This window comes from Antechinus flavipes, chromosome 1 (genome assembly GCF_016432865.1).
Source record: "Antechinus flavipes isolate AdamAnt ecotype Samford, QLD, Australia chromosome 1, AdamAnt_v2, whole genome shotgun sequence".
Taxonomy (NCBI): Eukaryota; Metazoa; Chordata; class Mammalia; order Dasyuromorphia; family Dasyuridae; genus Antechinus; species Antechinus flavipes.
This window is the reverse complement of record NC_067398.1, coordinates 669,274,108-669,299,075: the sequence shown is the minus strand read 5'-3', so window position 1 is coordinate 669,299,075 and position 24,968 is coordinate 669,274,108. Positions and strand designations below refer to the sequence as shown.

At 38.6% G+C, this 24,968-nt stretch overlaps 1 protein-coding gene across 2 annotated transcripts in view; it reads left to right on the top strand.

The window, feature by feature from the left end:
• The window catches only part of TMEM259 (transmembrane protein 259), a 61,883-nt gene that overhangs the window by 33,952 nt on the left and 2,963 nt on the right, over window positions 1–24,968 (top strand). For both annotated transcript variants that reach the window (XM_051972138.1, XM_051972137.1), the window contains exons 4-10: window positions 9,681–9,791; window positions 18,779–18,901; window positions 19,701–19,801; window positions 22,769–22,826; window positions 23,224–23,307; window positions 23,756–23,888; window positions 24,040–24,139. In XM_051972138.1, coding sequence (XP_051828098.1) covers window positions 9,681–9,791; window positions 18,779–18,901; window positions 19,701–19,801; window positions 22,769–22,826; window positions 23,224–23,307; window positions 23,756–23,888; window positions 24,040–24,139 — 710 coding nt within the window. The remainder of the gene's footprint in view (window positions 1–9,680; window positions 9,792–18,778; window positions 18,902–19,700; window positions 19,802–22,768; window positions 22,827–23,223; window positions 23,308–23,755; window positions 23,889–24,039; window positions 24,140–24,968) is intronic.

Genomic DNA, 24,968 nt, shown 5'->3' with positions numbered 1-24,968 from the left:
AGCAAGGAGCTGTGTTTTCAGATAATTCCCAGACTATCTAGGAAGAAACTCTTTTAGCAACCCTCATCATCCATCTCCCAACCTCTGGGTATCTTTCTACTATCTTTGGAGCTATTGATTAGCATATCTTTAGGCAGGGTTTAGATGGGTCTACCAGATACTGCTCCTGACTCCTCCATCTGAGTTCCTGCCTATACTGCTCTGGTATCCTTGAGAAATCCTCAAGAGTCAATTTCCCCTATAAAAGATCTGCTTATGATAAAGGTCTTTGCTAAGGACTTCATGACTAAGCCTACAATGAGATACTCTCTTTCTTTCCTTCATAGTTCCTTCCTTCTAAGGGCACCATTCTCCTTACTCTTAACCAGCCAGACAATGACTTTCTCCCACCTCATGGAGTATTTCCTTTCTTCTTGATAACTTTGAGTTCTCCCCTGAGAACTTGTCTTTTTCCTTAGTCTAACTATCTGCTCTCCCAACTCTATTTTTGTATTCTTTTCATTTCTGATCTATTCATTTTGTCTGTAACTTCTTCCCCTAAATATATCTACCTTTTATCGAAGAAAATGGCCATTGTGAATTTGTCACATGTTTATTTTGAACTAGATATTGCTATCCTGACCATATCAACACTATAGACCTTCACTATGTGGAAGCTGTCTTTATTGTTGGACTGAGGGTGACGGGGATTGTTATTGTCATCTGTCATACATGCAGCTCCAGCAGCTCACTCAGGAGAAACATGGTTAATGTGGGTGATGTAGATACCAGATGAAAGTTATGGTTTGGTCTTTTGAAGAATGGTGGGTCAGTGTGAAGAAGAGGCATGTCCTTAGCTGACAGGTGAAAGGGATTTGACACTCTGAAAGTGTTAGCTGTAAGGAGGAGAAATAGGGTTGGGAAGTATAGTGGAGTTAGGGGACAGACCACATGGTAGGGGGGAAGGGAAAGGGAAAAACAACACTGGGCAAAGTGCTGTGATAGACTAACCAAAGGAAGGCAGCAGCCATGAGATGGCCCATATGTAAATTTTATAGGAAAAATTTAACCTCAGGGACATGACTGGAATTTCTGAGGGCATGGCAAGGTAAGACTGCTGGAGACCCCTACATACCCTACAGAGGGTCTCAGGAGTTTAACATAACCTGGATTTCAGACTGGACCACCTCCCCAGAGGATGGGACCTTGGAGCTAAACAGATCACTGGCCTTCTCCTTATTTGCCTCAGGGATCAATACTTTCTTTCTGTCCAACTTCTCTTCCCAGAACCATCATTCTGGACCTCATTATTGTCATCACATCCCTGTGAGATGATAGCTATGATAAATAGTTTGGAAATGAAGGAAATGAATCTCTGAGAAAGGAAGTGATTTGACTAGTTAAATGTCAGTTTGAAGCAGGCTCACTCTCCCCAGCTTTAGTGTGCTGTTGCTTTTGTTCTGAGGATTCCTTCAGCTCACACATTCGTGGTTCCATGGTTCCTTAGAGTTCGGTTTCTTTTTTGGACCTTCTTAACTCTTGACATTTCAGTAGGCTACAGCTTTTTCTAGCTTTGGTTGTATATGTTCTAAGCATCTTTTTAATGTTTATAGTCTAGGTTCTGGAGGGCTTTTTATTGACTGTCTTTTTTTTTTTTTTTTCAAAATCCAGTGCAAGTAGAACTTTTCCTTAAGTTGTTTTGGTTTTTTATGTTTGTTTGTTTTTAGATGAGAGGAGAGCTTCCACTGGTTTTTCTTGTTGAAATATTCAACAAGTTCAATTCAACAAATTTAGTAAACACATGTTTTGTATGAGATACTGAGAATTTAGAAATACAATTGAAGCAGTCTGTCCCCAAGGAACTTAAATTGTATTAAAACTATAACATCATACGCATAATAGAAAGAGAAGTCAAGAAAGAACTAATATAAGCAGGGGGGAGCAAGAGACTTTACAGAGAAAGATGGTGCCTGAGCTGGTTATTGATTAGGATTTTAAAGGTAAGGAGTGTGATGCTGGGAGATCGAGTATCAAGTTCATTGAACAACAAATAGTACAATTTTCCTGGAACCTAGATACTATCAGAGAGACAGAGAGTATAAAATGAGGTTACAAAAATATGTGGGCTACAAAGTGGGAAGTGCTTATGTAGATCAGGCTAAGGAGTTAATATCTGGTTTGTTTTAATCAGAGAGAGGCTCTGAAAGTTTTTGAGCATCTGTGACTTAGAAAGATGATGACTGTGGCAGATATTTCCATCCTTGAGAGATGGATTACACCAGAGGACTCTTGAACAAACATGCTCTTCACTCCAGAAAGATGGATGAAGAATGCAATCTGAACCGTATCTTCATTCTGTCTTTTTTGGGGGGAGGAAGGGAGTGACATGGATAGTACAGAAATTTGTGGGGTTTTTTTTATTTTTTAAATTTTTCTGGGTTATTCAACTACATTTGTTTTTCATATATTACCATGTGAGTCATGTTGAGATAGAAAAATCAGAACAAAAGGAGAAAACCATAAGAAAAAAAATAGTAGTGAAATGAAAATAGTATCTGATTCACATTCAGTCTTTGTAGTTCTCTCACTGGATGTGGATAGTGTATTCCATCTTAAATGTATTGGAATTGCCTTGGATCCTTGAATTGAAGAGAACTAAGTCTATCATAGTTGAACCTCACACAATCTTGTTGCTGTATATACAATGTTTTCCTGATTCTACTCACTTTACTCAGTATCAATTCATGTAAATCTTCCCAGACTTTTCAAATTCATCCTTTTTCATAGAATAATAATATTCCACTACATTCATATACCATAATTTATTCAGCCATTCCCCAACTGATGGACATCCACTCAATTTCCAGTTTTTTGTCACTACAAAAAAGGCTGCTACAAACATTTTTGCACATGTGGATCCTTTTCCCTCCTTGATGATTTCCTTGGGAAAAAGAGCCAGTACTGGCACTGCTGGATTTAAGGGTATACACAATTTGATAGCTCTTTGGACATAGTTAGGAATATGTTTTACTTAATTTTGCATATTTGTTGTGATTTTGTGCATTGTTTTTCTTGCCTTCTCAGTAGATACAAGAAGTGCTGGGAGGAAGAAAATGCAGAACTGAAAATAATATAAAATTGAATTGGGGGGTGAGGTGGAGATGGGATTAAAGAGGATAGAGACTAGAGGCAAAGAGCTATCTCTATATTCTATCAAGCTATTCTATATAAATCTCAACTAGAGGTTATGCAGATTGCCTTGAGTTAGTGTAATAGCTGTGGGGAGAAGGGCCTAGACTTAAAAGATATTAAAATAGACTAGACAGGACTTGGCATTTGATTAAATATTGAGAGTGAATTTCATATCAGCATTAGCAGACACTCACTGTATCCAGAGTCCTCCAAGATGGCTGAGGATTACATTCATATCATGGTGGATTTTTTGTTTGCTTTTTTAAATCATATCAATGACTTTTGAGCAAATTACTTTTAAGTCTTTGTACTTCGGTTTCCTTATCTATAAAATATAGGAATTTGACAAGAAGACTTTAAGGTACCCTCCAGGCCTAAATATATATTTTATGAGCCCTTTCCTTAAAGCAAGTATTGATATATCATGCTGACTCCAGAAAGAGCCTGGCTGTGGCCATCCACAGCTCTGAGTAGGCTGATAAAAAGTGACTGATTTTGAAAGGGGAAAGAAAGTAGTACCATTTCCTGCAAGGTTTCAGAGAGCAAGCTAACTTGACAGGATCCATAGAATCCTCTTTTCTTCTGGCTTGCAAAGCCCATTTCATGGTTTGTCCCACAGCAAGTGGGTAGGAGTCCAGAAAGTGACTTTCTATGCCTTATAAATTGGAGTTTCATAAACTCTGTTCCCTACAAAACAGTACAACAAAAGTTCTATGAAGTTTAGATTCATGGAGCTTACCTGCTAGCAGGAGGATATACTTATAATTTTAATACTGAGCATTACCTCACTGTCCCCAGACTCCTCTGTGAGGGTTGCAGGAGGTTCCTGGTCACAGAGGCTAAAGTACTGCTGTGCTTGGAAGATTCTTTGTTTAAACTGTGACTGAGAAACACAAAGGTCATGGAATCTCCTACAGCCTTAACTGCCTCATTAGTAAAATGGTGATAATATCAATAGTTGCCACTTTACAAAATGGTTGTGAGGCACATGTAAGGTAATACCTATGAATGTACATTGCCAACATTAAAGGCTGCTGTTGCTATTATTAGTGGGTTTGTGGGTTTTTTTTTTTTTGTTTACTATTAGAAAATGAATAAAGCACTAATAGTAACCATAAAGAAAGAACTGACATCACAGCGGCTATCCGCATGTTTCTTTTCCCTCAATAGTATTTTATTTTTCCAAATACATGTAAAGATAGTTTTCAACATTCATTTTTATAAGATTTTGTGCTCAAAACTTTTTGTTCTCTTTGTCTTACGTCCCCCTCTCCAAAAGAACAAGCAATGTAATATGGGTTGTGCATATGTACAGTACTTCTAAATATTTCTTTATTGGTCATGTCATAAAAGAAAAATCAGAACAAAAGGGAAAAACTACAAGAAAGAAAAAGCAAACAACAACAACAAAAGATGAAAATAGTATGCTTCAATCAGTAGTCAGTCTCAATAGTTTTCTCTCTGGATGCTAATGGCATTCTTTAAGCCTATTGGAATTGTCTTGGATCACTGTATTGCTGAGAAGAGCTAAGTCTATTATCATCATCATTATCATTATATAATCTTGCTATTACTGTGTATAATCTTCAGGTTCTACTCACTTCACTCAGCATCAGTTTATTTAAGTCCAGACATTTTTGAAACCATTTCTTATGGAACAGTAATTTTCCATAGCATTATATATTATAACTTATTCAGCCATTCTCCAGTTAATGGGCATCCACTCAATTTCCAGTTCCTTGCCACTACAGAAAGAACTGCTACAAACATTTTTGCACACGGGGATCCCCTTTTCCTTTTTAATGATATTTTTGGGATATAAGCCCTGTAGAGATACTGCTGGATCAAACAGTATAAACAGTTTTGTAGCACTTCGGGCACAGTTCCAAATTCAGGGAACTACTTTGTATCTGCTACCTTGCCTGCCTGGTTTCAACATTGAGGAACAAGTTAGGTTAAGCTCTTCATCTTGGATCTCACAACAATGTTGCTAGCTCAAGATCACTACCACTCCACATTGGAAATTTGTTTTTTCTGTTATGCTGAATTTGCTTCACATCTCTTTTGTGCACTTACCATGTTCTGATTTATATTACAATTATTTGTGAGTTCTTATTAGAACAGGTATTGCTCTTGGAAGTGGGGAATGGGGGATTGGGGCATTGGCCCCAGTGCTTGTGAGTCATATTATGACCTTGGGAAAATAACCTTGGCCAGTCTGAACTTCAGTTTCTTTGTGTGTAAAATTGGGTTGATGATCCTTACATTGCTTACCTCACAAGACTGCAAACTTTTATATAAAGTCTGCTCTAATGGGGTCATGAAGAATTGGATATAGCTGAAGAATGACTGAGCAACAAACTTGTTTATAGAAATTTCTCAACATTGGAGTGGAAATTAGATCAGTTTAAGAAAATTCACTTATTTGAACACTTTATACTCTTTTCAGTATTTTTCTAGTTTTCCTATATATAGTTTTTCATAGTAAATGGAGAAGTGTGCTTAAGCTCTATTACTCCAATGATGAATTGAGACTTTTGTGGGTAGGAAACAAACAGATATCCTTTAAAGTCCTATCTTCACTTTCTTTTCCCCTCATATCTTAATTTTTCAAGTGTCTTTTGTTTGCCTCTTGTTGACTAGACATTTTCCTTTCCCTTTTTCTGTAGCAAAGCACAGCTTCTCTACTTCAGGCTTAGTTGCTGAAAAAGGAAGAATAAATGGGCTCTTGTGAAACAAATGTCCTTGCTGTATAGGGCTGAAAATCACAAAGCAAATCAGAAAGAGTCCAGCTCAAAGTTACAGTGCCTTTTATATACATTAATAAAAGGGCTAGAAATGGGGCATGGGTCCAGCTGTGCTTCTGACACTGTGACCACAAACAGATCTCATTCCCTCTCTAGGCTTCTAATAATGGCTATTTAAAGTTTTGTTGATAACTCTTGGTTTTTTAAGTTGTTGCTTTTTTGATGCCACAGATATTTCTTGACATTTCTTTCTCCCTCTCCATCTTAAGAAAAACAATTAAACAAAACCTCCCACTGTAGTAAAAGTCTTAACAGTGTATACAGTATTCAATGCCTGCAAATCCCCCACTTCTGTCTATCAAGAGAATGTAATTGTGTTCCATCTGTTTTTTGGCATCAGTATTGATTCTTCCCTTTAATCTGAGTTCATCTGTCTTTTATTGTTGCTTCACATTTATTTATATCATTGTAGTCATTGTTTATGCTATTCTCATTCTGTTTTCTTCATTCTACATTAGTTCATCTAAGTCTGACCATGATTTTTTTTTGTTTGTTTTTTATTTTTTATTTCATATTTTTTGTTATTTCTAATGGCATAAGAGTATTCCTTTTATATTCAAATACTATTTGTTGGCTTGGCTTCCAAACCTTTTCCTCACTAAGATTGGATATCATCTTTCTCTGGTTGGAAGTACATGGATCCGATCCTATTCTTATTAGCTTGAGAACTTTGATTAGTTTGATCTGAGACCTTTCTCCCTAGGAAAACCCTTGTGTGGTATGATGAACTCCTGGGAATTCACCATATTAATGTTGAACTGAGTGCTGACAATCTGTCAGCTTAGGCACCATCACTCAGAATTCCCAAGCTCAAGAGAGCTCATGTCTCTGCCTCTCTAACAGTAGGAGTTATAGGCATATAATACCTGGCTTCCCATTTAAATTTGTTGGCTAGAAGAGACAAGCTCCAGGTGCTACCAAGCCTACAGTCTATGCATAGACATTTATAGTTATTGTGAGCAGACTCCCATAGACCTTGATCTTGGAGACTCAGAATGTGTGTGTGTGTGTGTGTGTGTGTGTGTGTTATATATATAATAGGATTAATGACCACAAGAGGTCTAGTAAAAGAATAATGTCCAGAAAACTTCTAGGAGTAAAGATACAAGAAATCTTTGGATGTTGAGAGATAATATGCCTTAGTAAATAGAGCACTGAATTCAGAGACTGAGGATTGGGTTCAAGTACTGTTTTGTTTTTCTTAATCTGCCCTTCCCACTGCTCTTTCCCCCTAAATTTAGCCACAACAACTGAAAAATAAAATCTTTATTATAAACGTGAATGGACCAGATAAATAAAATTTCACATATAAAAATATGTGTATCTGTGAGTTTTAAGTTCAACTTCTCTCTGGCAGAAGTTAAGCAGCATATTTCATCTTCTTCTAGACTTGGGATTCTCAAAGTCATAAAAAGTTTATAAGTCTTTATAAAAAGTTGCTGGATTTTTTTCTCTATATTGTACACATTGTTCTAATTATGTTAACCTTCTTATGTATCAGTTTATCGTATCTTCCCAGTTTTCTCAGAAATGATCCGTTTTTCTCATTTCTTAAGACACAATAATATTCTATTGCATCCATCTACCATTACTTGTTTAGCTGTTCTCTGAAAGGATAACGCCTTAGTTTCCAATTTTAGGTAACTATTAAAAGATACTTTTATATATAAATCCTTTTCTTCTTTCTTTGAGCAATTTGGAGTGTGGCCTTAAGTTGTAGGATCTCTGAATTACAATTTAATATGAACTTCTGGACTTCATTTCAAATTAATAATGTACCTAGTATGCTTGTTTTCTCACAGCCTCTTGAACTCTTGTTAATTTTTCCCTTTTGTCATTTTTCTTAATCTGATTGATAAGTGGATCTAATCTCAAAATTGCTTTAATTTTGAGAAATTATTAGTCATTTAAAACATTTTTCATGTGCTGTTGATAACTTAGATTTTTTTTCCTTTGAAAACTGCATATTGCTATATTTGATCAGTTAGATATTAGGGGATGATTCTTATTGTAAATTTGATTCCTTTGCCCTCTTGGATGTGAGACTTTTTTTCAGAGAAACTTTCTACAGAGATTTTCCCATTTATCTGTTTGTCTTCTAATTTTAACTACACTTAAACTTGTGTAATTAGGTGATGCAGTGAATAGAATGCTGAGCTTGGAGTCAAGAAAATTCATCTTGCTGTGTTCAAATCTGATCTCAGACACTTACTAGCTGTGTGACCTTCGGCTAGTCACTTAACCCTGTGTGACTCAGTTCCTCATTGGTAAAATGACCTGGACAAGGAAATGACAAACCATTCCATATTGTTGCTTAGAAAACTTCAAATGGAGTCATAAAGAGTCTGCAAAATGACTGAATGATAAATTTGTTTGTAACAGAAATTTCTTAATTTTATGTGATTTTTCTTGTAGGATCTTCTCATTTGTTTAATCATTAATTCTTCTACCATAGATCTGAAAGAAGATTTCTTCTTTGTTCCTCCAATTTGTTTATGAAAGATCTTTTATATATCATATCCATTTGGAGTTTATCTTGGTGTATGTGACTAGAGGCCTGATTGATCCTAACAGTTTTTGTCAAAGTGCTTCTGTCTCCCTATAACATGAGGTCTTGCAGTGCTTCTACTATGTTTGCTTCCATGTGTTGTATACCTAATCTCTTTCCGCAATTGACCTCTCTTTTTTTTAACCAGCACCAAATTGTTTAAAAACTAGTATAATTGATAGTATAATTTGAGATCTGGTATTGATAATCTCCCTCTCACTTTTTTTTTTTTTTTTATCCTTGAGTTTCTTCACTTTCTGTTCTCCCATATGAATTTTGTTTTGTTTTGTTTTTCTAGCTCTATAAAATGTCTTTGGTAGTTTAACTGATGTAATTGAATGTTAAATTCATTTAGGTAGTATTGTCATTTTTGTTACATTAGCTCAACCTATCCATGAGTAGTCAGTGTTTCTCTGATTATTTAGGTTTATCTTTATTTCTGCAGTGTTTTTTAGATTCAATAATTTGGAGCAATTGGATTCATTAAGTTCCTGAGTACAATTTATAATACAATACATAATTCCCAAGTATTTTGTAGCTTCTGTAGTTATTTTGTGGTCTGTGGTTTGTGGGTGGTTTTTTGTTTTGTTTTGTTTTTAAGAAAAAGATCAAAACAATTAAAGGCTGTAGTTATTTTGAATGTAATTTCTCTTTCTAGCTTTTTTCTGATAGGTTTTGTTTTTGACTTATAGAAATGCTAGTGATTGGTGTGGATTTATTTTATATCCTGCAATTTTGCTGAATTTATTGCTTCAGTTTTAGAATTTCTAAATAAATCATATCATCTGCAAAAAGCAATCATTTCATTTCCTTTTTGCCTATACTTATTCCCTCAATTTCTTTTTCTTGTTTTATTGCTACAGCTAGCATTTCTATCACTATGTTAAATAGTGATAACAATGGGAATCTTTTCTTTTGGATTCAAGTTCTAGCTCTGCTTTTACTAATCATAATCCCTTCTGAGCCTCTGGAAAGTAAAGGCTTGGACAAAATACATAAGGCACCTTTCAGCTCTAATTTCTATGGTCTTGTTCCTTGTTATATTACTTTAACTTTTTTCAGGCTGTTGTGGTGGGGAGGGGGATGTCTTAGGAAACTGTAATTTCATCTTTTCCATCTAGAATGCTCATACTTCTTTTCCTTGTTCATTTTAGTATGGCCCCAAGAAGAGTACATAGTGGAGTATTCCCTGGAGTATGGGTTTTTACGATTGTCTCAGAGCACTCGGCAGCGCCTCAGCATCCCAGTCATGGTGGTGACACTAGGTAAGTTGACCCCTCATTGGAGCCTTCCTACAACATCTTCACCAGCCCATTTTCTTTTTTTTTTTTTTTTTAATAACTTTTTATTAATAGAACGCATGCCAGGGTAATTTTTTACAGCATTATCCCTTGCATTCACTTCTGTTCCGATTTTTCCCCTCCCTCCCTCCACTCCTTCCCCCAGATGGCAAGCAGTCCTTTACATGTTGAATGGGTTACAGTATATCCTAGATACAATATATGTGTACAGAACCGAACAGTTTTCTTGTTGCACAGGGAGAATTGAATTCAGAAGGTATAAATAACCTGGGAAGAAAAACAAAAATGCAAGCAGTTTATATTCATTTCCCAGTATTCTTTCTCTGGGTGTAGCTGCTTCTGTCCATCTTTGATCAATTAAAGCTCTCTTTATCAAAGAGATCCACTTCCATCAGAATACATCCTCAAACAGTATCGTTGTTGAGGTATATAATGATCTCCTGGTTCTGTTCATTTCACTTAGCATCAGTTCATGTAAGTCTCGCCAATCCTCTCTGTATTCATCCTGCTGGTCATTCCTTACAGAACAATAATATTCCATAACATTCATATACCACAATTTACTCAACCATTCTCCAATTGATGGACATCCTTTCATTTTCCAGTTTCTAGCCACTACAAACAGGGCTGCCACAAACATTTTGGCACATACAGGTCCCTTTCTTTTCTTTAGTATTTCTTTGGGGTATAAGCCCAGTAGAAACACTGCTGGATCAAAGGGTATGCACAGTTTGATAACTTTTTGAGCATAGTTCCAAATTGCTCTCCAGAATGGCTTCACCAGCCCATTTTCAGAAGATTGAGATAAATTTTTCTGTTTGTGGAATAGAGCAGGTCAGTTCTTTTTGGAGATTATTTTCCCATATGCAAAAGGAAGGAATTGGTCCAGATGCTTTGTGAGTTTTCCTTTAGCTTTAATATTTGTGTTCTGTCCAAGAAGAGAAGACTTGGAGGTATGTTAGAAGAGGAATGAGACTTGTGCTGGTTGGCCCTGGCTGCAGAGTGGGGATTTTGAAAGGAAGTAATACAGGGAGACCTTTGAGCTCAATTTGGGAGAAAACCTGCAGGTTATTGAAACATTTCTCAATCAAAGAGGATTAGAGTACTTCAGTAGGTCAGCAAGTTCTATAATAGCTGTGCTTAACTAAGGTAGGGACTAGATGACTTCTTGGGGATATTGTAAAGGAGCATATTAGAGTGCATGGAGTGCTGAAGATTTGAATCCCACCTTGGATCCTTGAGAGCTGTGTTACTCTGGACCTGTCACTTAATATCTCTGAGTCTTGTTTTCCTCATAGGGTTGTAATAAGGATTACATAGTGAGCTGTATGTGAAGTGCTTTGCAAACATTAAAGCTCCTTAAAATTGTTGGCCATTATTAATATGAGGGAATTCTTGTTCAAGTTTAAGTTGATCTGAATAAGACATATCAGTTACTTAGTCCAAACTAGATTAAAATGTAATTGGAAAATGTTTAACAAATTTTTTTAGAAATATAGTACATTATCAGTAATGTTAATTTATGGTTTTCCAAGTCAAAGTACCTGGCACCACTCATCTATCTATATTCAAACACCTTTTCCTCTACTTCCAGTGTTATCAGAACTTAGAATGCCAACAGTCTGATCATAAACCAACCTTTTGGAGTTTAAAGAGGTCTCCCTTGCTCATATTCTATTTTCAGACTCCCCAAAAGGCCAGGGAATCCTGAGCTGTCTGAAACAATCTTGTGTATTTGCCCTTGCCTCTGATTTTATTTATGATCCAGAAAGCATGTGTGCTTTTGGGCTCTAGAGCCAGCCTGTATTCCTTCAAGTTTTGAATTATCCGTTTTTGATGAGATGCTCACCATAAACTGCAGTCTACTCTGGTGCCTCCTCATGGTATCTCTCAGGTGGAAATATCATAAAGGGCCTTTGGTATTAAGAGGTACCTGAACTGTCTTTGAATGCCTTCAAGGCAGAAAAGGTAATGAAAAAGTGCATTTCAGTCAGGGAACTCAGCTATGTGCAAAGGCAGGAGATGGAATGTTAAGTTTATGGTACAGCCAGGGGGCCATTTGGACCACCAAGTTTCAGGGAGTAATATGAAATGAGACTGGAAAAAGCAGATATATAGATAGGGCTTAAAGACCAAAGTAAGGATCTTGTATTTTGGGTTGGCAAGAGGAGAGAGTTTTTGTTTTTTTAGGTGATAGTGGGATACATGGGAATATGATGTGATCAGGTCTTTGTTACAGTATGTTATATTATTATAATCTTTATTTGAAAACACATTTGCAGGGGAAGACACTGGAGGCAGGGAGAACAATCAGAAAGGCTGTTGCAATATATCTGAAGGGGGTAAGGGCCTGAATTTGGAGAGAATCTATAAGATTAGGAAGAAGACCCAGAGACAAAAAGTAGTGTGGGAGAACTGTGGAAGAATAGGACATGGCAGCGGATGGCATAAAGGGAGTGAGAGAGAATGAAGAGTCAAGAATATTTGACTGCTTTGATCAGAGGAGTGGTGGAGAATCCAGTAGAAATGGGAAGTTTGGAGGAAGACCAGATTTGAGGAAATTAACTTTCATGTACAATTTAAAGATGGAAATTTTAAAAAAAAAATTTTTTTTAACCATAGCAGCCCTGAATACCAAGCCATGAATAGTTGCCATCTGCATCAGTGGGAGAAAAACTTAGACCCTCAAAAATCACGACTCCTTAATATCAGACCCCAAAAATAACAGCAGCAATAATAACTAATATATAAGGCTTTGGTCTTACTGGAGCTTTAGTACACTTGGAAGAGTAGGCCCCATAGTTCTCAGAAGATTCAGAGATTTGGTTTGCTTAGGACCCCATAGATAGCTGGCTCCCCAGACCTTTCTGACTCCAGACCAACACTCTTTGAGCTCCAGCATTTTGGCTCTTGTACTGCCTCGTGCTGTGGATATGGCCACAAGTTCTGCCTAGGTCAAGCACATGTGGATTGTTTTGCTCGTTGCTACTCACAAAGACCATCTGCTATACTACATGGAGAAATGAGGTCAGTGCCAATAGAGAACGATCCAGACCTTTGGGATCACAGCTCAGAATCTTTTCAATAAAGGACATACTAAAAAGAATGGGCTTTGCACCCTACTGGTGACTTTCTCCTTATTTAGATGTCATAATCTCAAAATCCTTTGGCTCAGTTTTTGCAGAACTCATTAAGAAAAGAGGAGATTTAAGACATAGAAGATGTCATCAGATATTTGAAGGGTTGACCTGTGGAGGAAGAATTCGACTTTCCCGTGGGACCCTAGAGGGCAAAGCTAGGAACTGTGATCAGAGAATCAAGTTTCAGTTTGACGTAAGGATAAGCTTCCTAATAGCTGTCCCAAAGTGGAATAATCTTCCTTATTGGAAGACTTCAGGCAGAGGGTGGGAGACAATTTATCAGGCGTTTTATAGAGGAGGAGGGTTAAGAATTGGACAAGGTAATTGCTGAGACCAGTTCCGATGGTAAAAGTCCATGCTATTTCTTGTTCTTCTCAATTCTGGGTTTTGTTTTGGTTTTTGTATCTTTATCTTGCCTCTATTATGTGATAAGAGTATGCAGCTGACTTGCTGTTGCTTTCCTGGACAGATAATAGACAAAATGTAACATTTTTAGGAGAATAGGACCCATCTTGCTCCAGCCATCCTTCCCTAAGACTGTCACAGACCACTTCCAGGGACCAAATGGAATTTTGACAACTTAATTTCACCTAAGCTAATTTGACATGCTTTTCAGCTAATGGTAAATATGCTGGCCTAAGAGGTAGGCTTAAAAAATCTTATTCTCTATTTAGTAACTCTTCGGCCAAAAAAAAAAAAAAAAAAACCTCAGAATCGTGTCCCTAGTGTTTATTTTCTCTAGCCTCAGCAACATTGAATTTTATAATTTTTTTTAAAGTATCTTTTCCAAGTTAATGAATTAACTTGATTTTGTTGTACATGATTTTCAGAGCATTTGGACAATTTTTCAAGTAGTTATTGACAATTATTTCTTCAAGAACTTTATTCATAACTTGACATTTTATTTATATCTTAAGCATAAGTGTCTGCAACACCTTGTCCCACCTCACGAAGATGAGGATGAATAAATAAGGTAATGAAAAGGCATTGTTAAGCACCTAGGATGAACCCTAAGGGCTTATTATGGTTTGTGCAAAGTACTTTTTAGAATAAATGAAACAAAGAGCAGCCTGACTGTTCTTCAGGAAGGAACATAAAGAGTGAAACCTCACACTTTGAAATCTACTCAGCAGGGTTGGGAGCAATTATCCAGCTAGTGGTTCTGTGCATCTTTAGTTTCTCATAGTTAAAATTGTTTCCAAACATTTGTTGTGGGTGCTTTATTTTACCTTCAAAAATATCCCCAAATGTTTTCTTACTTAACCAATTGTTTCAGTGCTATGCCGTGGCAATAGTTAATTTCTCTTTATTATAATTGGAATATATTCCAGACCACCTAGATAGAAAGAGGAAATCTTGAATTCTCATAAAGCTTGGTTCAGAAGGTTGATGTAATAATTATCTGCTATGAGATATGTAGAATGTTCAAGGAGGACTAACATCTTTGAATGAGGGATTACAGAGCCCTTTTCAAGGATTTTCATCCAATATCCACTTTTGATATCCATATGATACTCAGTTTCACCTGTGGCTCCAAGAAGCTATAGTATGTGTAGCATCTATACTCCATTAAAACTGTCTTTGCAGATGGGCTAAACCAGTTTGAAGGTTAGTTAGTGTCAAACTGTCAGTGAGTTAGGGGAGACATCTACTCAAGCATGTGAAGATTTCCTCTGGAATGGATGAATAAAAACACTTTATTTCGGTGGCCATGAAAATGATTGAAGTTAGCAACATGGAACACTTAGAGCTTGATTAGACACTGAAGTCACCAAGGTCATCCACTGCATTCTGGACCAGTCACACTGATTTTTGTCTTGCCACTGGACTTGGATAACTGGAATAGAGAGTGAGGCTGATGAAAAAATAAATGATGGACTGTTATAGAGTGCTCTAGCTGCTTAAAGTAGAGCAGCTCATAATCTGCTTGACTTGCTCTAATGATAATTTCATCATTCAAGAGCAATCAATGGGAAATTTTTATTCTGTACCTAATTCTCATTAACAAGAAGAATCTGGTTGTGGAGGTGGAAAGAGTGGGCACCTTGGGAAGAAGTTATATTTTAAAATTTGGCAAGGAAGGGTAAGACAGACAGACACAGTCTGACGAGCAACTTAGATTTTGGGAGACCGGATTACAAGACTCAACAAAAGGAGGATAGGTAGGCTCTTAGGCCAGGAAAGATAGAAAGTTCTCAGAAATGAGATTCTGAAGAAAATATGAACTTCAGAAATTCAACTTAACGAAGACAAGCTTAATGTGGTGGGGAGGGCAATGAGTACAACAAAAAAGAGTTTTACATGGATTATATCTTTAGTATGACTCAGTACTGTTATAGCAGTCAAGAAAGCTAATCTTGAACTGTACTAAGAAAGGCTTATTGTCCAGGTCATGGGGAAGCAATAATCTCATAGTCTGCCCAAGAGAAGAGTTAGCACGTACACTAAAGCTGTCTTCAGGTATTTCTAGGATAAGAATGGCCAAAGACTTTAAGGGAAGATTTGTAAGAGCTGCTGCTGAGGCCTTGAGAGGGTTATTCAGAGAAGATTAAAAGGATTATAACTGTATCAGAAACGATTAAATATCACTGATTGAAAGACCAAACAAAAGTTAGCATCTTTTGGAGCTGTTCAAACTTTTCTCTCTGCTAAAACCATATCTCTGCTTGGCTGAAGTTCTCTCCAGAAAACTAGACCTAGGAGTAGTAGGTGGGTTGAATTTCATAGAGACACATTTCCATTTGATAAGAGGAAAAACTTCTTAATAATTAGAGCTGTCTAAGAATGGAGTCTGCTGAAAGAGATGGTGGATTTCTCCTCTTGAAGGCTAGGCAAAGGCTCTGGATGACCACTTGTCAGGAACATTTTTAGGGAGATCCTTGTTCAGATCTGAATTAGACTAGATGGTTGGCTGCTTGGAGACTGATTCAGTCTTTTCATGGAAAAAGGTTTTATAGCATCTACTTTGTACAGTAGTTGGCTGATACAGATACAGTAGGCAGATATAACTTAGGTTCTAAAACACACATATATAGCAAAAAGCCATATTGAACTATATTTTTTGGAAATTGCTTAGCTCTATGAGGTTTGCAAAATTCCTTTCTTACAATAATCTTGGGAGGTAGGCAATGGAAGGATTATTTCCCTCTCTTAACAGATGAGGAAATTGAGGCTTACAGATGATAAAAGACATGTCTGTACATATACATATACTTACTACAAATATGTCTTCTGCTTTCTGAATCTTTCACCTCTGTCAAAAGATAGGGAAAATGTTTCATGAATGGTTCTCTGAAATTATGGTTAGTGATTACTCTGATAAGAGTCCATAAGTTTTTTGAGGTTGTCTTGTCTCTACTGTTTTATTGTCATTGTATAAATTGTTTTCTTGATTCTGTTCACTGCATTCTCCATCAGTTCATACAGGGATTTTTTTGTTCATTTTTCTATGTTACTTCCTGACCTTAAATTTTGTTGTTAGGATTGGGCTCTGCACACTTGTAGAGGAAAGGTCTGGGCTGGTCTTGCTGTAGCTTTCTTGAGCTTTTGAATGTTTTACACTCCCAGCATCTCAGGGACAGTTCAAATTGGAGACCAGAGCTTTCAGTGCTCCCAAAGTGAGCCATTTGTAGAGAAGTCTAATTGCTGTCACACTGTGTTCTGAGCTCTACTAGTTTTTGAGTCTGAGCAGTGTTAGAATTCTTCTACACTCAGCTGTATTCAGCCAGCTGAGAATTTCTGTAATAGGAGTGGGCTAGGGTTCTTGCCATTCTTATTCCTCTACAGGCTGATTCAGTTGAGTTAGAAGTTAGAGCTGAATCCCACTGTGCAGACTCTAGAAGCACGGCAGCTGCTTTCTTCTGGACTTGATCCTCTAGATATATAGCATAAGACTCTTTACCCCAAAAAAAGTTGCCTTCTTAGCGCCACTCTAGATCAATGACCCAGAGTAACAAGGCTGCCAGTTAACATCTGGTAAGTTGAGAGGCCCTATGTGGGTATGAGAATTCTTGTTACTCTGGTGTTCAACATCTCTCTGGGCTGGAGTGCTTTGCATGATCCACTGGGACCAGGCACTGTCTTTAATATCCACAGACCTCTCTGTCTGTCTCCCTCCCTCTACCAGCCATGACCAGACAGATGGTTCACATTGACTCTTTTGGATTTTCCTCTCAGAATTCAGTCTGGTTCATTTTCTAGATCTACTTGGAACAACTTGGGGTACTTATTGCTACTATTCTACCATTTTGTCTCCACTTAACCCCACTTCATGTCCTTACTAACCCCATCTTTAAAAACTCTCCACTTTATGTGATTGTCTCATGATACTTATTTTCACAGTTAGTTCTCCTAGTTCTCTCCTCTTTTTTTAAATCACAAATTCATTCACTTTTCTGCTCCTTTACAATCAAGCTTCTGATTCTACCACTTGACTGAAATTGCTTTGTTCAAGAATATGTTTTATCTTCTAAGTCTCTTATTAATTGGTATTTCTTTACATCTTGTTTTTACATTCCATACCTCCTTTCCTTTATGTTTACAGCAACCTCATCTACTTTCCTATGTTAAATTTTCTGTGCAAATTACTCTACTTTCACAGAATTGCCATCCATATTTGCACATCCTGCCTAAGTCTCTCCTGCACACTAGACCTAGATTGCCACTTAAATTGTACCACAGACATTTCAAATTCAGGATATCTAAAACCAAATCCTTATCTTCTTTTTCTAAGCCTGTCTCTCCAAATTTCCTTCTAGCCTTCCTTCCTTTCATTCTCAAAACTCTTGTTTCACAATGTGAATTGTTATATTCTCCTTCCTTTCTTTCTCACCCTTCTCTCCCTCCCTTAGCTTGAGTTATATACTCTAGCCCTTCTTTCTAATCTTATTTCTTAATATTTCTTTTCATGTTTCAGTCTAACTGGAATGTTGCCTATTTCCAAAACTGAATATTCCCTTTTCTCCTCTTTATATTTGCATTAAGTATTCTTTGTGGCTAATGTACACATTCTCCTCATCTTAGCCTTTTAGAACATTTCTCTTTCTCACAGATTGCTACCTTCCCTAAAAATTATTCTCTTAGTCACTGACTACTGGATGAATTATCAGGTTATAATGCCATGTGAATGATTGCTCTGCCTTGTCTTAGCTTTTATCCTCCTTCTTCTTTCTAGAAAACTAAACAAACAAAAAAACCTCACATGCACCTCTTATGGACTTACAGGTTGTCGGACCTGGAAAAAACTTTAGAAACCAGCCAGTCAGAGCCCTTCACTTTATAGAAGCAGTAGCTGGGGATGAGAAGGAGAAGGCAGGAGCAAGGTGCAGGCCTAACTCTTTTAGCTATCAAGCCATCCTCTCCACTTTATCCTGTGTTCTCGAAAAGAGTGGGGCAGGACAGCTTGCTACTCTGGTGGCCAGGTACTTTGGAATAGCCAGTAGGATCAAGGAAAGGCAGGGCCCAGTGTTCAGAAGGGTGTGGGTGAAACTGGGCTCTTAGGTGCTGGCAGGAGCGCTGGTGTAAGCCCTGACTCAGTCTGCCTGCTTCCAAAGGTTCTCTAGCCTCTCCAAGATTGAGCATTCTCCTTAGTAACACAGGTATCTTAAGTCACTGCCTGTCTTGTCTATGTAATGTGGCTTGTGACCTGTTCCCTTTCCTCCCTTGAATTGTGACAGTGCAGTGGAAGAGGGAAGGGGGGGTGTGGCAAACCACATTGAAAGCGGGTCTGATGGGGAGTGACCACAGGAACACTGGCTCTACACTGACCTGGATTTTCAACTCACAGACATTTCTCCTTTTCCTCTAATCTAGATCCTACGAGGGATCAGTGCTTTGGAGACCGATTTAGCCGTTTGCTCCTGGACGAATTCTTGGGTTATGATGATGTTTTGATGTCCAGTGTGAAAGCTCTAGCAGAAAATGAAGAGAACAAGGGTCAGTCCTCAGCCAAGAAACTGAGAAACCTGGGTGCCTTGGAGCAGGGGCGGGGGCAGACAGAGCTTGTAGGGGCGTGCGAGTGTGTAGATATACTGTAGCCCAAGACCTCTAATATTGTTGATGGAAAGATCTTTGGTTTGGGGGGTTTGAAAAAGGAGCAGGCTTTGTCCCCAGATTTGTGAAACTGAGCAAATAAGCTTCAACTTATTTATCTGTACAATGGAAATCACATTTACTCTACCTGCCTCAAAAGATTGTACTGTGAAGATTACTTCATAAACTATGAATCATTTTGGAAATATGAGCTGTGATTATCTAAAAACCAGCAGCTTAATTACTAGATGAAGACATCAGTGTTATGTCCTGGTTTTGGTATACTGGACACATCCTGGGACTGAGCCTTAGTTCTAAGAAGTTCTAGCTCCCTAACTCACTTTTGATGTGACCACAGACACTTTTCCTTCTTGAGCCTCAACTTTTGGGCAGTTGACCTAGTAAAATGAGCTGAGCTAACAGTCAGGAGGACTCTGGGTATCAGTTTCCCTAGAATTTATCTACCAAGTCATCAGGATGTCATCTACTTTGGTCAAGGCCAAGGACCTATGGCCCTTGATTCAATTTCCCTACATTAATTGTGTAACATAACTATGAAATGTTTGTTACCCTAGCCAGTCATTGTGAGTAAAGAAAATGCTTTGCACACCTTAAAATAAGAGAAAAGGCTATTATCATTTTTCCCTGGTTTGTGTCTGGCCAGCCTGGAATTATCTCTTCTAACTCTTCTTATTTTCCATAGGTTTCTTGCGCAATGTTGTATCTGGAGAACACTATCGCTTTGTCAGCATGTGGATGGCAAGAACTTCCTACCTGGCTGCTTTTGTCATTATGGTCATATTTGTAAGTATGAGAACAGCCATATGGTTCATTAACTCTTTACAAACTCAGATCTATACCTGCTCAAGGTTTGCAGTGGTCCTTTAGAGGGTTGGGCCAAAGACCCTCTTCTCTGCAAGGAATTTAAGGAATTGCTTTTAAGGATTGTGTTGGGCAGGGGACACTGAGCAAGCCATTTAAACTTGGACTTGAAGGAGCCTCTAAAATTATTTAGAGGCACAAATAGATAATAAACGTGCAGAACCCAACGCATAGCTAAAAGAACATCTGGACTAGTAATATAGTCAGTGATCTGGAGAGAGGCAGAGCTTGACTCAGTGTAAGGAAAACATCACTTCTTTAGTTGTTCAAAAAACAAAATGAATTCTTCATATGAGAGCCCAGCTTCAAGCAGATCCTAGCTGATTGTTTGGTGGAGATGGGAGAGAGGAGATTCTTGGTTAGCAAGGGGTTAAAGTAAAGGACCTTTTAGGTGGTTTCCAACTCTGAGTTTGTGTGCTAGAATCTTAATTCTGACTAGGTCTCCGGTACTGGGACTTTTCCTGCCCATAAAATGGATTGCTTGATGTAGGGTGAACAACTTCTAGCTCTGAAATCCCATGACTTGTAAGTCCCTCTGTCAGTGAAGGTGAAGGATCAAAAGCTGAGAGATTGTAACACCAGACTGTGGTATTCGTCCCCGATTTTGATCATGAAGACTTAGTGCTGGAAAAGATCCCCATCTAATTCAGCCCTTCCTGAATTATATAGGGGGAAGGGGGGAGCCCCAGGGATTCTGGACAAATAACAAAAAAGCATTTTTTCATTGTTCACTATGGGCCAGGCACTATACTAAGCACTGCTAATACAAATACAAACAAGACAGTTCCTACCCTCAAGGAGCTCATGGGTTTTTGTTTTGTTTGTTGTTTTTTTAAATAGTATTTTATTTTTCCAAATACATACAAAGATAGTTTTCGATATTCATCTTTGCAAAAACTTGTGTTTCAGACTTTTCTCCCTTTGTCCTCCCCAAGAAAGCAAGCAATCCTATAGAGGTTTATTTAATATGTGCAGTGCTTCTAAACATATTTCCATATTCATTATACTGTTCAAGAAAAATCAGGTCAAAAAGGAAAAAACACAAGAAAGAAAAAACAAACAACCAAAAAAGGTGAAAATACTATGCTTTGATCCACATTTAGTCTCTTCAGTTCTTTCTCTGGGTGCAGATGGCATTTTCCATCACAAGTTGGAATAGGCCTGAATCACCTCATTGTTGAAAAGATTCGTGTTCATCACAGTGATCATTACATAATCTTGTGGTGCTATGTACAGTGATCTCTTGGTTCTACTCACTTCATTCAGCATCAGTTCATGTACTCTCCAGGCCTCTGAAATTAGCCAACTCATCATTTCTTATAGAACAATAATATTCCATAACATTCATATGCCACAACTTGTTCAGCCATTCCCCAATTGATGAGCAATACTTCAATTTCCAATTCTTTGCCACTACAAGAGATGCTATAAATATTTTGCACATTTTGGAGATCTCTTTGGAACACACATGTTGAATCGAAGAGTGCCACACAGTTTGATCGGCCTTTGGGCACAGTTACAAATTGCTCTCCAGAATTGTTGGATCAGTTTACAACTTCACCAAAAATGCATTCCTGAAAGTCACATTTTAATAGAATACCAGTACGACTTTCCTCTCAACATGTTACCAAATTTCATTTAAGAACTGTTAAGTGCTGAATTCTTGTACTTCTCTTTTTAGACCTTAAAAATTTAAAAATCAGCCTCCAATTTCGATTTTGATCAAGAAAAATTTAGGGAGCTATTTTTTCAACAACAAAATATGAAATTCCAGCAGTTTAGCCTCACTGTGTGTCTCCATAGAAGCACATTTCCTTTTAATATTACTGTCATTTCTGGATATCATCAGCCCACTCTCTTTGTGGCTTCTGTTCTATCTTTCATAATTAAATTCCCTTGTGACAGTACTGTTAAAAATAACTAATAAAATGACTCATCTGTTGATGTGTCACATTCTGCCTTTCGGCTCTTTGCTCTTCCAGCAGAAGGAAGAAGTATATTTCGTGATCTGTTCTCTGAGATCACTACTGGTGGTTCAGTTTCTCAGAGTTGTTTCGTTTTAGCAATCTTCATTTATATTGTATTTACCTGTTTTCAGCAAAAGACTACCAACAAAGTGCCCTCTTTTCTTCCCCCAACCCCAACTTAATTGTGCTTTCATTACCTCCCTGTAAGAAGGAGAGAGATTCAGGTACTCGGTCCTTAAGGTTGCTCTAGCTCTCTGTGCTCATGCATTGCTGGACCTTGATTGCATTTTTTTCTGCTTAGCTCCACAGTAAGGCAAGGCTTCTTGGTTAATTAATTGAAGTCTTCATGGATCAGAAAAGTACAAACATCCATCATAATTCATTACCTTTCCACATTTGGAGAAGCAGCTTGTAAATGCCCAGGTTCTTAATCTGGGAAGGATCCATGAACTTTTTTCAAAAAATTTATAACTATTTCAGTAGAATTTATTTCCTTTGTAATTCTCTCCATAGTTTATGTACCTAAAATTAATCATTATTTTGAGAAGAGGTGTATGGACTTTACCAGACTAACTGAGGGGTCCAGGACACAAAAAGAATAGGAGCCCTGTGTTAGGAATTGAGCAACACCTGAGTTTTAAATCCCGTTTTTAACATAACCATAGTTGAGGTTATTGTACTCTCTGTACTTCAGATCATCAGCCTGTGAAATGAAAATAATAATATAGTTGCTACCATGGGTTTTCTATTAAACCAAAAATGATCATGCGCATAAAATATATCTTGAAAACCACAAAGGCCTCCTGTGATTCAGTTTTGAGTGCCTTCTGCTAGGTCCCTGGTCTGCCTGTCCTCCCTAAAAGCAGCTGCACCATTTGCTAGAGTGGTCAGCAGCCTAATCCCTCCTATCTTGTGATTGCAGACTCTGTCAGTCTCGATGCTCCTGCGGTATTCACACCACCAGATTTTTGTCTTTATTGGTAAGTTTGGCTCTACAAACATTGATTTAAGACCTACTGTATTTGAGGTTGTAATCTTAGGACTTTCCAGTTATAGTGAATGAAGGCCCTTCAGTAAGGCCTCCCTCCCCATTGGCCCATAGGATACCATACTCAGTGGGTCCACTGATAGAGTTAGTCTTGTTGGGACACTACACACCATTAGCCACATTTTCCAAGAAATTTCTTAATCCCAGCAAAACAGTGTGTGGCTTTCATTTTCTTGCTGCACAGTCAAAAGTGCGTTTTCTCCCTCCAGTTTGAGAGTCATGGGCACTTCTTGCAGTTAGGCACTCTGGTCCTCCCTTGTCTCGCCTGAGGAGAGGCTTCCAAACACACTGCTAAGCTGAGGGTCTTTTCTCCCTTTCTCATCTTGCAGTGGACCTCCTACAGATGTTGGAGATGAACATGACGATCGCCTTCCCCGCTGCACCCTTGCTCACAGTGATTTTGGCTCTCGTCGGTAAGAGTGGCGGCCCTTCACACTGTGGATGGGATAACTGTCGCTTCTCCTGGCCCGAGCTGTCCTGGGTGGTTGGCAGAATTCAGCAGAGCCCCAGATTTTACCCTCTTGTCCTTGGAGTTTGAAACCGTAGAGTGAGGATATCACTAATCCTCCAGAGTCTTAGCAGCACTCCTATTCTTCAGAGCTCATTTCTCTAAGTGTCAGAGCTTGGAGGAAGCTATTTTTGGTTGGCCAAAAGTGAATGAGGAGGCTAATTGACTCCCAACCTGAGCTGTTCTTATGAGGGAGAAGAGGCTGTAGCCATCCTGAAGCCATTTCCTAAAATGGAGGAGGGCTAAGAGCCTGCCCACAGAAGGGGCTCTGACCAAACTGTCCATCTTGTAACACACTCGGGGAGCCCTGAGTGCTCTCAAGACAGACTTGCTATTTGCTACTTCCCTGCTAGGTATGGAAGCCATCATGTCTGAGTTCTTCAATGACACGACGACCGCATTCTACATCATCCTCATCGTGTGGCTGGCTGACCAGTACGATGCCATCTGCTGCCACACCAACACCAGTAAGAGGCATTGGCTGAGGTAGGCGCCTGGGGGGGTTGTTTGTCCCTTCTCTGGCCTTGCTTGTGGATGGTGCCGAGGGACCATGGGGCAGGTAGAGGCCCCCCAGGGAGGAGTGATCTTCGTGAGGGAATCCCCAGCAGGCCCTCACTTGTCACTTTTCTACTTTCAGGTTCTTCTACTTGTACCACTTTGCTTTTTACGCCTATCACTACCGATTCAATGGCCAGTACAGCAGTTTGGCCCTGGTCACTTCTTGGCTCTTCATCCAGGTAACTTGGAGGGGGCAAGGACTTGATAGAGTCGACCCTAACCCTAACCCTAAATTTGCGCCTCCCGACTCTTACTCTGTCTTGGTCCTGGAGGACAGTTTATGGTTAGAAAAGAAGGCCTGAGATGTGGAGGTGGACCTGGATTCCAATCCTATCTGTGCTTTATTGGCCATGGGGCTTTGGACAAGTCATTTTAGTTTGCTTCACTGGACCTCAGTTTTTCTTTCTGTAAATCAGCTTTCAACCCTAAAATCTTGGGAATTTTGGACTCTATTGGGTAGGTCACATTTGGAGAATGTTCACTTAAGAGGTATGGAAAATAGATAGGAAAAGAAGACCTGAAACCATATGATAGATACTGGAAGCACTGCTTTTTTAGGATACTTACTCCTATACCCAGGGCCATTGAATGATCCTTTGAGAAGGGGAAAGGAGGGGCCAGAAAACTCATCTGTAAGGGGTGGATGAAATCCCAAATCTCCTGGCAAAACAGTTGTGAAGAAATCCCCTTGGGTTTGGCATTAGCAGTCCTGGGAACTTGCTCTGAATGGGCGATTCCCTGGGCTTCTCTGAGCCCTCAGGTAGCACTACAGGGCATTGGGTGTGGGGCTGCCAACACCTGAGCCCAACTCTCTGCCCCAACCTCTGGCTAGCCAGAGGACTCTGGCCAAGTCCCTTCACCACTGCTTGCCTTAGTTTTCTCATCTGTAAAATGAAGGTGATAATAATGTTGTCATGAGATAATAATGATAAAAGCACTGTCAGATGTTTCCTTTAAAAACTTCCACTAATGGGGACATCAGTGCTTCCGAGGGCAGCCCCAAGAAGC